The 12,882-nt window shown below is 40.8% G+C and overlaps 2 protein-coding genes across 2 annotated transcripts in view; one reads left to right on the top strand and one right to left on the bottom strand.

Annotated features, from left to right (window-relative positions):
• RAD54B (RAD54 homolog B) overlaps positions 1-2,781 on the bottom strand; it is a 53,728-nt gene extending 50,947 nt beyond the window's left edge. Inside the window, exons 1-2 of the mRNA XM_060243489.1 lie at positions 2,530-2,781; positions 641-782 (exon numbers count right to left, since the gene is read on the bottom strand). Of these exons, the coding sequence (XP_060099472.1) occupies positions 641-763 (123 nt within the window). The 5' untranslated portion in view covers positions 764-782; positions 2,530-2,781. The remainder of the gene's footprint in view (positions 1-640; positions 783-2,529) is intronic.
• A 172-nt stretch (positions 2,782-2,953) lies between these two features.
• On the top strand, positions 2,954-12,363 carry LOC132575068 (RING finger protein 151-like). The gene is made up of 6 exons (XM_060243488.1): positions 2,954-3,064; positions 5,187-5,412; positions 6,405-6,544; positions 8,033-8,195; positions 9,896-10,016; positions 11,168-12,363. The coding sequence occupies exons 2-6, from the start codon at positions 5,207-5,209 to the stop codon at positions 11,399-11,401; spliced, it is 864 nt and encodes a 287-aa protein (XP_060099471.1). The 5' UTR covers positions 2,954-3,064; positions 5,187-5,206; the 3' UTR covers positions 11,402-12,363.
• Positions 12,364-12,882: the final 519 nt, after the last annotated feature.

The raw sequence follows: 12,882 nt of genomic DNA, 5'->3' as shown, positions 1-12,882 counted from the left end.
AAAAACACTTTCTCATAGAAATCCAGTGTATCAGGAAAAAGATAAACTAGATCTTGTCTTTTTGACATATGGGTGTTTACATGAAAGAGAATTATTTGTATTGAAGACGATTCAATTACATATGTCCTCACCTGCAGTCTGAAGAAGACTGGCTCAGACATAGGTTTGCCACCTCAGTGAGAAATATGCCAAAGAAGCAAAGAGAATTCAGTCTATTCAGAATTCAGTTCATGCATTATTTATTTATTTACGTTATATTTATATCCCGCCCATTCTGTAGACTCAAGGCAGCTAACAGCATAAAATAGACAGTAAACAAAAAACAATATTAAAACAATGAAACAATCAGATAAATGACAACAGTGCTACTTCAGGCGGGTCATGTAATATTTTCTTTCTCACACACACAGATCCTAGACAGTTAGCAATAAAAGCACTATGGATCCACATGTGGTGGCAGCCCTCTCCCATTAGAAGTTATATGCCATCTGAAACAGTTCAGTCTTGCAGGCCCTGCGGAACTGCGATAAATCCCGCAGGACCCTGATGGCTTATTATTTGTATTGAAGATTATTGACATTAAAGCAACACATAAAACTTAGTCATAACAGTGCACATGCTTTTCTCCTTTTAATACTACCTTAGCTATTTTAATTTCTAGATCTGAGTGGTCAGGCTCTTTATTGGCTTTCCCTGGAGGCATAAATCTTAGTTTTTTGGATGAATTCCCCAGCAGTTGACTTGGAGCTGCCGAACGCCTCATGTTTCATTCAGTTGATGATCTGAAATACAGTAATAAAGAAACTGGTTGCAGAAGCCAACCTGAAGCCTTTTCCTTGCTCCTGGCTACACCTCCCATTAAACTACCATGCAAAGATAGTAGTGTATAGGCAATATGATCCCTTCTTTCTTTGCAATGCTTTCTGCAACGGTTAAAATGTAAATATAAGCTAGTCAGTAAAAAGTCATACAGAATATATGTACTGCTGCTGTAGCTGGTCCATAATTTTGCCAAAAGCGATGCTGCCTGACAAAAACAACAACACTGCCATCCCAAACAATTATATCCAGATGTCAATGGCCTTGGAAGGATATAACACTGCTTAGAATGACATTACATGCTTTCTAAAGGCAGAGAAAGAAACTGCTAGAGCAATATAGAAAATGAATTTGTGTATCACATACCAGCTGTGGCTAATCTTTAAGTCAGCAATCTAAAAATGCTGACTAGACAGTACCAGTGCAATTCTAAACAGAGATAAGACCTTTTAAGTACATTGAAGGCAGTAAGGTTAGGGCTGCACTGTTCCTGAGTAAACAGGCACAAGATTATGCTGCAGGAATTTATTTATTTATTTATTTATTTGAGATTTATATCCCGCCCTTCCCACGAATGGCTCAGGGCGGCTTCCAACAATTTTAATCAAACATAAAATTTAAACAATATTAAGTATAAAACAATTAAATATTTAAACAGTTAAAACTCAAGTCACTGCAGCTTTAGAGACTGTAGTTCAGTGATAGAGCATCTGCTTGGCATGCAGAAGGCCCCAGGTTCAATCCACAGCATCTCAAGGTAAAAGGACCAGGTGATGTGAAAGATCTCTGCTTCTGAGTTGCTGGAAAGTCACTGCCAGTCAAAACAGACAATACTGACTTTGATAGTCAAGGGCCTAATTCATCCTTTCATGTGATTTCTATTATTGACAACTTTCCATAGAAGTGTTGAACTAGTATTGCTTATTTATGCAGCAGCCATGTAATTTTAAGGGAGCCCATTTAAAGGACTGATCTATTGCAAGGAGAAAATATGTAAGAAGTCTGGGCATCAAACTAACAAGCTCAAACTGCCATTTGAGAAACCGATCAGCATTTGTTGTGCAAGAATTCTTTCAGGTTAAAATGGAACAATTGCCCTACAGAAATAAGATAAAAGGCACCGCAATATTGCCATTTTAGAATATACACAGGGAGAAATATTCACTCACATTGTCTAGTCTCACATGCAAATACACAATATCAGTTACACAATTTAGGTCTGTATATTTGATCCATCCTTCCAGTGGAGTCCTCTTCACCCCAATCTGTGGGAGAACAGGTTTAAGTAAATCCAGGCCTACCACTGTGGTAGTACCTTTCAGAACCCTTAAGGAACAAATTGCCCTTTTCCTCACTTCAAATGTGTATTTGACAATCCTTTTGAAAAACTGATGTACCCCCCAAGCTTTGTATTACCAACCTCCAAGAGGCGCCTGGCAATCTCCCCAAACAACGTGTCTTCTGGCTACAGAGATCAGTTCCCCTGGATAAAATATGTAGTTTCGACGCGGATTCTATGGCGTTATATCCCCTGAGATCCCTCCACCCCTACAACACTCCAGGATTTTCCCAGGCTGGAGTTGGCAACCCTAGCAGCTGAACCATAGGTAGGAATGGCTGCACCATCTCTTTGACCAGTAAATATGTCCGCTAAGAGTCTCCACTGCCTCCCTCATTCGCCCCGGTCCCTCGCTCCCCAACTGCACTCACATTTCAATTCAATGGTCCCGCCACACAGGCGATGGTTACACCATCCAATCCTAACTCAACGGCTCATGCGCAGCTGACGCCACCACTTGCGGATACCAATTACACTTTCCCGGTGACCGTCCTGCGCATGCTCAATGATCCAGACTCGCTGCTTAGGTACTTTTTTTTTTAACCTTTCCCTCAGAGTGAGTCCTCTTGTCACCTCTCAAAACAAGCAGCAAGCAAGTTCGCTATTGCGCATGCCCCACTAGCAATTTCTAACCCCCCCCCCCCTTCCGCTCAATATGGCGGGCATGTGTCGCAAAACGCTCTTGTTTTTCCCTCGTTGTCCGGGCTACCTGCTATTTACAGCACTTAGAGAAGCTGCTCGGAAACAGGGGGGGGGGGAGAGGGGAGGAGGAAGAGGGCGGGTTGGCGGCGGCGGCTCTGTGGTTAGAGGAGGGCCCCGCAATCAGCCATTTTCTTCTCCTGGCGGCAGGGGAGGAAAGTGGGAACTTCCATGGTGAAGAGGCTGATGTCGCGGGGGTGTCTTGAAGTAAGAGAGGGAAGGCGAAGACCTGACCCGACCCTGGGACAGAGGAGGGTGTAGGTGGTCGGGCTGAGCTGGCATCGGAAATTGTGGTTTTTGGCGTTATGGTTTTTGACTTATAAGAACATAATGTTATGAACGCTATACCTTAATTTGTTAGAATGAGGTTGGGTACGGTCTGTTGTTTGCTGCAGCCGGTAGTCTTGTCGCACCTTAAAAGACTTACTGAATGTCATTAGTCCGTAGGATGTCACAAGGCTGCATCTAATGAAGTGAGTTGTAACTTAATCTGGAATAGCCTGTTAGTCTTTAAAGTGTTGGGACTCCTGTTTAATTTTTCTACATCAAGCTAACGGGGTTACTACATCGCTGGAATTAGTATCATACATGGCTACCCGTAATTTTAATAATAAAATGAGGGTAGTTTCATTTATGAAATCATGGATTTTGTAGTAAGGTTTGAGGATCTGCTTTTGTGAATTTCCAAAGCAGGGAACAATGCACATTCAGGCTTTGATGGGACTTCGAGTTTACCTGTCTCCAAAGGACTATATTACAAGGCAGTTTTAAAGCCATAGTTAAGATTACATGCTAAAATCTCATTACAAATAAAAAAGGGTTACGGACCTGTTCATATGACTCCTATAAACTAAACTATTTAAGCTACCAGATTTTAAAGAAATGTTTATCAAAATAATTCTGCTTTACAAAGCCTCCAGAAGACCCAACAACATGGAGACTTTTCTGACCTCTTCTGGAAGGCTACTTACTCCCCCAAGTTGTTTTTTTTTTAATTTAAAACATTTTTATGTCACCTTTCTACCTGATCAGGGTCCCCAAAGTGGTGAACATTAAAACATTTTAACAATTTAAAATGTTTAAAATCATAAAATGATACAATAAAAAACCCCCCACCAAAACCAGGGAGGAGAGCTGATAGCCATTGTTGGGTTGCCAAACAAAGTCTTCACCCACTGGCAGAAGACCCTGATGGAGAGAGAGACAGACTTCCCTGAGGAGGGATGTTCAGAGTTTTGGTGCCGTGAGTGAGAGAGTCGTTTCTCAGGAGGACAGTTATACCCTGTCTAAATTCAAATGGTGGGGGCAACCAAAGCAGGGCCTCTGAAGATGATCAGAGTGAATGGGTAGGCAGGGCCAGGGCTGGGGGGAAAAAACTGTGGAATGAGCAGCCACTGTTTGCTTTTGTCTATGCAGGGGTGGCCAACGGTAGCTCTCCAGATGTTTTTTTGCCTACAACTCCCATCAGCCCCAGCCAGCATAGCCAATGGCCGGGGCTGATGGGAGTTGTAGGTAAAAACATCTGGAGAGCTACCATTGGCCACCCCTGGCTATAGGATGGAATCCTTAAACAGCCACAATCAGCCTAATGGGGCTGATGCCAAGGGATCTGAGGGAGGGGAGATAGGAGTTCAGCACCCTTCTGTTGTTCTTGGATCCGGAGTATCTTGTATGTATTTCCATTGCTGTAAACCACTTTTTGACAGAAAAACTGTTGAAATAAATAAAACAGATGTTCAAGGCTCTTGTATATTTGTTGTTTTATTCCTGACAGTAGTGCATCACAGAGAAATCTCTCAGCTGTGACAGTGATTCTCCTCCCTCTCCTGAGGCCACTACCTCTCAACTGCTGTCTCTTCCTTTCTCAGAATCTTCTCTTGCTTTGTCACAAGACAATGGCAATCATGTTCCTTTCCTGCAGCAATCCTTCTATTTACTTGGCATACCTGTAGAAAACATGTATGGCATTCTGGGAAACTTCCCACTGTCCTCACAGGAGCTGCTGTGTTTGCTGAGATTTTGTTGCTGACATTATGTTTCTGTACAATGTGTGACCTGTACAATCTGGCTAATGGATGGAAGAGGCTTCTATACAAGTAGGCACACAACATGGAGTTCAGTTTGTGGCTTATTAAATACAACATTTCTTCGAGTTCTTTAGAAGCCACCTGAGGCTCCATGGGAGTTCTAAGGCAGTTCCCAAACCAGTTTGACCACACTTGGCATTGTATATTCAGGTGTGATACAAATGTCCCCTTCCCTTTCAAAGACAGCATGAGAAATGATTGTGGTTTTCCAGCAACACTGATGCTGTGTTTCATTCTTGTAGGCTAAAAGTCTGTAGCAAGAATGGGTTATGACATTGAGCGCTTCGTCGGTTATGTTAATGAGGGTCTCTTATGCTGCATCTGCCGAGATGTTCTAGAAGAGCCCCTGCAGGCTCCTTGTGAACATGCTTTCTGCACTTCCTGCATCCAAGGATGGCTTGTCCATTACAGTAACTGCCCAGAGGACCGTCAGCCACTTGATCAGTCCAACCTCCGACCTCTCTACAGGTGTGTAACTAAGTTGGGACATATTGCTCCTATTGCTAGCTCTGGTTGACAGCATTATAAAGGCAGTGGTGGAGCTTCCCTTCCTTTTTGTACACTAACTTCAGTTTACCAGAACAAAGGTGGAATTGTCTAGGCTGGATAACAAGTTTAGTCACTTTCACTCAGCACCAGAACTCTTCTTGAAAGGCAGGCAGTTTCTATAACTATTTCACTGATTTCTGTATGCATTGCCTTTGTATTGTTGAATATTTCCACTTATGCAGAACTAGATTACTCAGTCCCTACATTTTAGAAAAAGTGGGAAAAGATTTAAGTCAAAATATCTCACATTCTGATTGGAAATTTATATGGAATGGTATCCCCTCCAAATGAATCTCTATTTCTAAAAAGAAAACTTTGTTAAAATGTAGTAGTAATGGTTATTTAATGCAAGACAGGATAAGTTTAATATATAAAATAGATGTGATAAATGTTTATGCTGTCATGCTAATGGAACAGATGTTAAACATATATTTTAGACATACCAGAAAATTCAAGTTTTTTGTGTTGATGTTTTGGACGAATAATTTGACATTACAAACTTAATGACATTACAAACTTGATTTAGAAATAGTTATAAATCTGCTGACTGTGGCAAAATTAGTATAAGAACAACTTGGAAATATAAAAAAGCACAAGATTGATGAATAAGATTTGGAAAATAATTTTAATGATCAAGTTGGGTGCCAATCACATCAAATGTTGAATTGAATACATTTGAATGCTGGTCTGTATTTCTAACATACTGGGATAATAAGATGGAATCTGGCCTTATGTATGTTTTGGCATGTTTTTATTGATGATATGAAATCATTGTGTAAAACAAATTTGATTATTAGAATGTTATTTATTGAAGAATATTTCCTTTGTAACTTGTGGGACAAACTATACCTTATGAATATAAACTATTTTACAATATTGTAAGAGTGAAAAGAATTAACTTCTGTATCCAGGTACATGAAGAATGATCTTAATCGACTCCAGCTTCACTGCAGAAACAAGGAATGCGGCTGTGAAATGGTGTGTTCACTGGAATCCATTGACAGACATGAACGCGAGTGTAAATACAGCCAGATCCCCTGTTCTAATGCTGGTAGGCAGAGATGTTTGAAAAATGCCTTTTTACCTTGCAAACAGAACACTAATGGTAAATCTCCATTTTCTTTTTAATTTAGTTCTGTTTTTATAATATAGATCAAGAAGGCTGCACAGCTGATGGCTGTTACTGAGTGGCATTTCACTGTGAACTCCTCTGCATTTTGCTAGGATTGGCTGAAACAGTATGGCTTTTATGAAGGACTGGCACCAATGTTTAGGGCACTAATATTCCCTTACTGCACACCAGTGAGAGTTCTTGTATCTGTCCAGTCATAGAAAACACTAACCTAGGGCTAAAATAGGGATGGTGCAAGAGATCCAGGATCAGCATTTCCCAGGTTTTTGTTTTTTTTCCCCCTCCACAGCATCTAAATATAGCTGCTAATTTGGTGGGGAAGGGAGAAGCACTAGAGGAGGAACTGTTCATATTTTGAAAAGGTAAAGCTTGGATACCTCAGCCAATACAGACAGCTTACAAATCACAAGATACCATGTGTATGTTTATTTAAAAATACATTAAAATAAACTAGTAATATAACCTTCAAATTAGCACATTTGTGCTAGTTCAAATGCTTAAGGGTACTGCAGCCCTAAGGGCAATCACATGATGTCCTAGGAGTAAGCTCCATTGAATAACTTAAAACTTAGTCCCAGGTATATGTGTTTAGGATTGCTCCTGAGTCTCCCTAGGTCTAAACTTGACCCCACAAGCTTAGGAATTTGGTAGCAGGGAAGCAGGTAAGGGGGGGAGTGTTCCCATAATCAGGGTGCCACAATTGAAAAGGTCTTTTCTTATTGCTTCTCTCACTTCTGATAATGTTTAAGAAGTGATAGATCACTAGCATACACCACCTTTCCATTGTTTAAATTTTGAGAAAGAAAATTTAGGCCCTGAAAGCTACAACACCTAGAGATACTGTATAAACTTCATATGTCACTTGTCCACTAATCCACCTTAGCATATAACTTTCAGTTCCCCAGTTGGACCAGTTTAGTATCCATTCATTACATTTCTAATCAGTTTCATGACATAATGTATTTGTAGAAATGAACATTCGAATGAACAGTATAGCAGTGGGTATTATTCCATCCCACATCATTGCTACTTCTCTGGATCAAATTATCAGCTCTGCATGGCTGATTTGAGCTTTTTTAAAAAGTGGGAAACCCTAATTAAGGACCTCTTGAGTCCCATCTAGCTTGGCACTGATATAGCTGGATAATGGGTAACATGAGAAGCACACTGACCTAGCTGGGTAACAAAACACAGGAAGCCATCTGCTTGTTAAGATTTGATATTTACTTGGATTATCATGGGATTTTGAAATAATTCTGTCTCTGATATGAAATAGGATAAACAGTACAATTCTAAGAAGAGTTACCACCCTTCTCAGTCTATTGATGGCACTGGGTGTAGAAGGATTGCTGAGGATTGCACTGAAAACTTACTGCTTCCCCTCTAATCTAATTGCTTGCTGTTTAGGCTGCCCAGTTCAGGTTGAACGATGCAACTTAGGCAGCCACCTGGCAGAATGTGAATACCGGAGCCGAGAATGCCCCAATGGCTGTGGGTACAGCATTCTCCGAGCTGAAGATGCACAGCACAGTTGTGTGGCAGAGCTGAGAACAGAACTAGAACTGCTGAGGTGCGTGGAGTTATTTTCTGAAACAAAAAGCATTAATTGATAGTAAATTATTGCAACTAGTATCTCTTTGAATTGCCAGTATGTTTGATGGTCTGTGTGTTCATTGGTGTGCAAAAGGAACTATTTGAAAACAAACTCTGGTGTTTCTGCAACTCGCTGCTGGTTAGCAGTGCTAGCTTCATGAACTGTGACCACTGCCATCTCCTTGCACTCTTATTCAATTTATAAAAATTATGCCAAATTCACTGAAATAGTTGAATCATCAACCACTTCTTGGTACTGCACAGGAAATGCTGGGGTGATCCCATGTGGTCCTGCATGGGGAATGAGAGTTGTCCTTTAATCAAACATGCAGAATTCTCAGGTTTATTGCTCTGCTCTGCCACCCACAGAGAATCTGCAGCAACCAGATTCCACCCACACAGGGAATGCCAGGATGACAATCCCACACCTGGCAAGAGCCTCCCCGCTTCCCCAGCCACAGAGCCATTTCATGCAGCAGGCAGACAATTGGGCCAGCTGCTCGGGAGCCCCCCAGCAGGGCTACCTCCTGAGTGCATGAGGCAGGCGGAGGGGGAAGGAGGCATATGAAGAGGTTGCTTTCTGGGCAGTGCTGGTTAACTGAGCATTCTGCATAATCAAATGCCAGATGACAGAGCTTCTACTGTAATGCAAAGTGTCTGTCTTCAAAATTAAATACCATTTATCCAGCACAAGTTTATGGTGAATTGAGAATTCAGCTGATGTTGGCATGTCAAATATCATACATATTTATTTTGGATTAATAGATAAGCCCTCTAAATGAGTAGTACTTCAAATGTATGGAAGGTTAAAAATAATCTTTGGTCACATTTTATTATTGTCAGATCAGCAATGGAAGAATGATGTATTAAACAGAATTCAGTATCTCATCATACCATTTGTCAGTCTCTATGCTATTACCCTGATTCTCCCTCCTTGGACAATAGTTGTTTACTATAAAAAGAAACTGTCAGCCATGTTCTGTGTAACAGAATGACACAGATATTGTTATTGCCATTATAAGCCAGAGTAAATGTTTATTATGTGTAGCCAACTATCGAGGTTTAGGCTTTCAGGGAATTTGCAGATATTTTCTTCCAAAGCCTGAAACTCCAATCCAGAGCAAAAGAAAGACTGAGATGAAGAGGGAAGCCTAGCAGGGGAGGCAGTGAATCAACAATTGTCCTGCTCTCTAATAAGTCGTCAAGTCAGCCTTCATTGGCATAAATTCTCTAATAATTGCTTTGTGGATGGACCACTTTTTTTATGCACACTTGAGTATTTGCCACATTATCTGTGCCCTCATAATGCATCCTGCATTAACACTACTGTGATCACAGACCTCAACCATCTTTTCTTGTTGCTTTTTATTACATCATCACTTTGAGGAGTTGCTAAACTTTCCTATTCATTTTAATGGACTTAGACTGGAGTAAGTCTCTTTAGGATTATACTGTTAATTTAGTAGTAATATAGGAAAGTTTAGCAACTCCTCAAAGTGACGATGTAATAAAAAGCAACAAGAAAAGATGGTTGAGGTCTGAAGGTGATCATTGTTTTGCCACAATTGAAGAATATTTGAAACACTGTCAGAACAGCTTTTGTGTGTGTGTGGGTAGAAATAATAAGTGGTTTCAGTGTTTCATTTTTGGGTTGAAGAAATAAAACATATTTTCTAGGTCAGAGATGGTCTGCAGAATGGAAGAAGCAAAACATGAAATAGAATCCAGATTAGATTCTCAGAGGCGACATATGGTACAAAAGGAGAGTCTTTTGCAAAATGAGATTGAAGAGCTCAAGGTATATGTACAATTTTTGTACTGAATTGTGCTACGTTTACCTTCCAGGTAATTTTGCTTCCCTAAATTGTTGCATTTTAGTTACTTAATGCCTCTGTCAAATTTATTTCCTGAACATTGTCTTCAAGTAGCTATGTTTCCTTTTTTGAAGTAATTCTTTGAGCATCAGGCATCCCATCAAAAACCCAGGGAAGCAAGTGTTCAGTGATGAGCAAACCAGTCATGTGAGCATTGAATAGATCTTCATAATTATTCTGATTTGTAAGTGGGACCAATTCCAAATTGTCCTTCAGACTTCTTTGCCAAGCAGCTCTCCAGCTACTAACAGCCCTCATTCCTTACTAAGACAGCAGGCTCTAAATGCTGCTGTCTGCAAGTATGAGCAGCTCTGCCCATTGGTTCCCATGCACACAATAGCATCCAGGATCTAAAACTTGCTGTGACAGCAAGCCAGTGTGCTACTGTGCTTCACACTGGTGAACATGGATTAATGCTACAGTGGAGCAAAGCAGGTCAATCTTGGAGAGTATGGAACCAGACTGAAATGGATCTGGGTATGGGGGAGATTCATGAAATATGTTTTCTAGACCCATCAAAATTCAGATTTGATGCATTGCTGCAGATTGTTGGTCTGCACAGTGTATGGAGCCTCAGGCTTGTGGGTCAAAGGTGTGGTGTACAGCCCACTATAACAATAGATGGGAAAGAATGGAATGTGCAAGTTCTTGAGTCTACTGTGCATTCTTCCCAATGAGTGTGACAGATTCAGGGATGTTACAGCTAACAAGAAAACCATCCAGTGCCAGGATGACTTAGACATATGAACCTATGAATCTGCCTTATACTGAATCAGATCTTTGGTCCATTGAAGCCATTATTGTCTACTCATACTGGCAGTGGCTCTCCAAAGTGTAAGGCAGAGTTATTTTACAACACTGTCAAATCCTTTAACTGGAGATGCTGGGGACTGAACCTGAGTCCTTCGACATGCTCTGCCACTGAGCCATGGTCCTTCTCTGAATTCCTTGCAGGGAGGGCAAGATACAAATGAGACAGAAAATTGTGACCCTCTTAAGTTTGTAGTTCTGAAGAGTGTTTACCAGATAACACTGTTTTCATTTAAAAGCCACTTGTATTGTTAATGCTTTTCAGAGTCAGATGTCTCGAATGATGTCTGATATACGTACCTTGATGGCAACTGAAAGGCAGCACCGTCAAGAACTGGAACAGGCAGAACTTGAAAAACAGGAATTGCTGGAGCTTGTGAAGGGCCTTCAGAAAGATTACCGACTGACTCGAGGTGGCAACAAGAAAGGGACAAACGTCCGACCACTAACTCGACTGGAAAGCATAAAGCGGAAACCAAGAGAGGTTACGGTCATATAAAGGATGCTTTCAAATTCCTGCTTCCTCTGAACAATTAGCAACAATGTTCTTCTGTGGTCTACATTTGGTCTAATATGCACATAAAAGGGATGCAGTCCAACAGTATTATAAAGCCGCTCACTTGAGTAAGGCCACTTGGTCTGCTAGGGACCAGGCATCAGCTGTGCCTTGAAGGATAGCATTTTAGAAGCCTAAAGGTAAAGGTAGTCCCCTGTGCAAGCACCAGTCATTTTCGACTCTGGGGTGACGTTGCTTTCACAACGTTTTCATGGCAGACTTTTTATGGGGTGGTTTGCCATTGCCTTCCCCAGTCATCTACACTTTCCCCCCAGCAAGCTGGGTACTCATTTTACCGACCTTGGAAGGATGGTAGGCTGAGTCAACTTGGAGCTGGCTACCTGAACCAGCTTCCGCTGGGATCAAACTCAAGTTGTGAGCAGAGGGTTCCGACTGCAGTACTGCAGCTTTACCCCTCTGCGCCGCGGGGCTCTCTATTTAGAAGCCTAAGGAGAAGCAATTATGAAAAGAATTATTTAATATGAAAAAGATTTTCTTGGGATTGTCTTTCTTGCCCAAATCTTTTTAAAATAAGTCTTTCATTTGTAGGAATGGGACTTTTTTTTACTATAGCTGAGACTGTACTTTGTTGTGACCCTACATGTGCTACACAGCTTGGATTCTATGAGCTTTTCTGCTTGGTCTCACCTGATTTATCTCCACTTTACAGCACCTGCCCCAAATGGCTTTTGTGCACACAGAAATCTTGTGAAACAAAACCAGCAGTCAAGTTGCACTTTTTAAGACCAACGAAGTTTTATTCAGAATGTAAACTTTTGTGTGCTATAAGCACACTTCATCAGAAAATAGGATGGAATGGCAAGCAGTCCTAAATATAAAGTGCACAGTGAATTAGTATGCAAAATCATGGAAATGTTTTTGGCAGATTAAAAGAATCACAAGTTGGGGTCTGGTGATTATTAGTTTGTGTTGACTGGGCTGAAACAACCACGAAGGCAATATAGGTCAGAATAGCAGATTGATGTCTATGTCATTAGGTGTGAAGTGCAATATTCTGTTGTAATGTTAGCTCTGGGTTAAAAAGAGGAATCTTGTGAGTTGACAGTCTTTTTGGTTGTCAATAGGGGATCCTAACAAAGAAGCCTAGGAACCCTAACAATCCAACCCTAGGAATGCATAAATGTTAAAGCAAAACAAAAACAAAAAAACCCATCAAATGTGGCTCGTTTTCAGATCCAGATAATTCAAAAGCTACCTCAACATCCATATGTCAAAAATTGATTGAGTGGTATAAAATTTTTTCCAAGTCCTTAATATATGTGTAAGCCGCCAGCATAATAAGCTAAAACCTGACATGTTATAAAGCATGGAACTGAAAGCAGGGGGGGAAGTTAAAACTATATACTAGTGGCTTAGACTTTAAAAATGAGTTTTGTAGTGCCTTTATTATAACAAGTCCTTTG

Source organism: Heteronotia binoei, chromosome 7, assembly GCF_032191835.1.
Source record: "Heteronotia binoei isolate CCM8104 ecotype False Entrance Well chromosome 7, APGP_CSIRO_Hbin_v1, whole genome shotgun sequence".
NCBI lineage: Eukaryota > Metazoa > Chordata > Lepidosauria > Squamata > Gekkonidae > Heteronotia > Heteronotia binoei.
The sequence above is the reverse complement of the archived record's forward strand: the minus strand, read 5'-3'. Positions and strand labels throughout refer to the sequence as shown.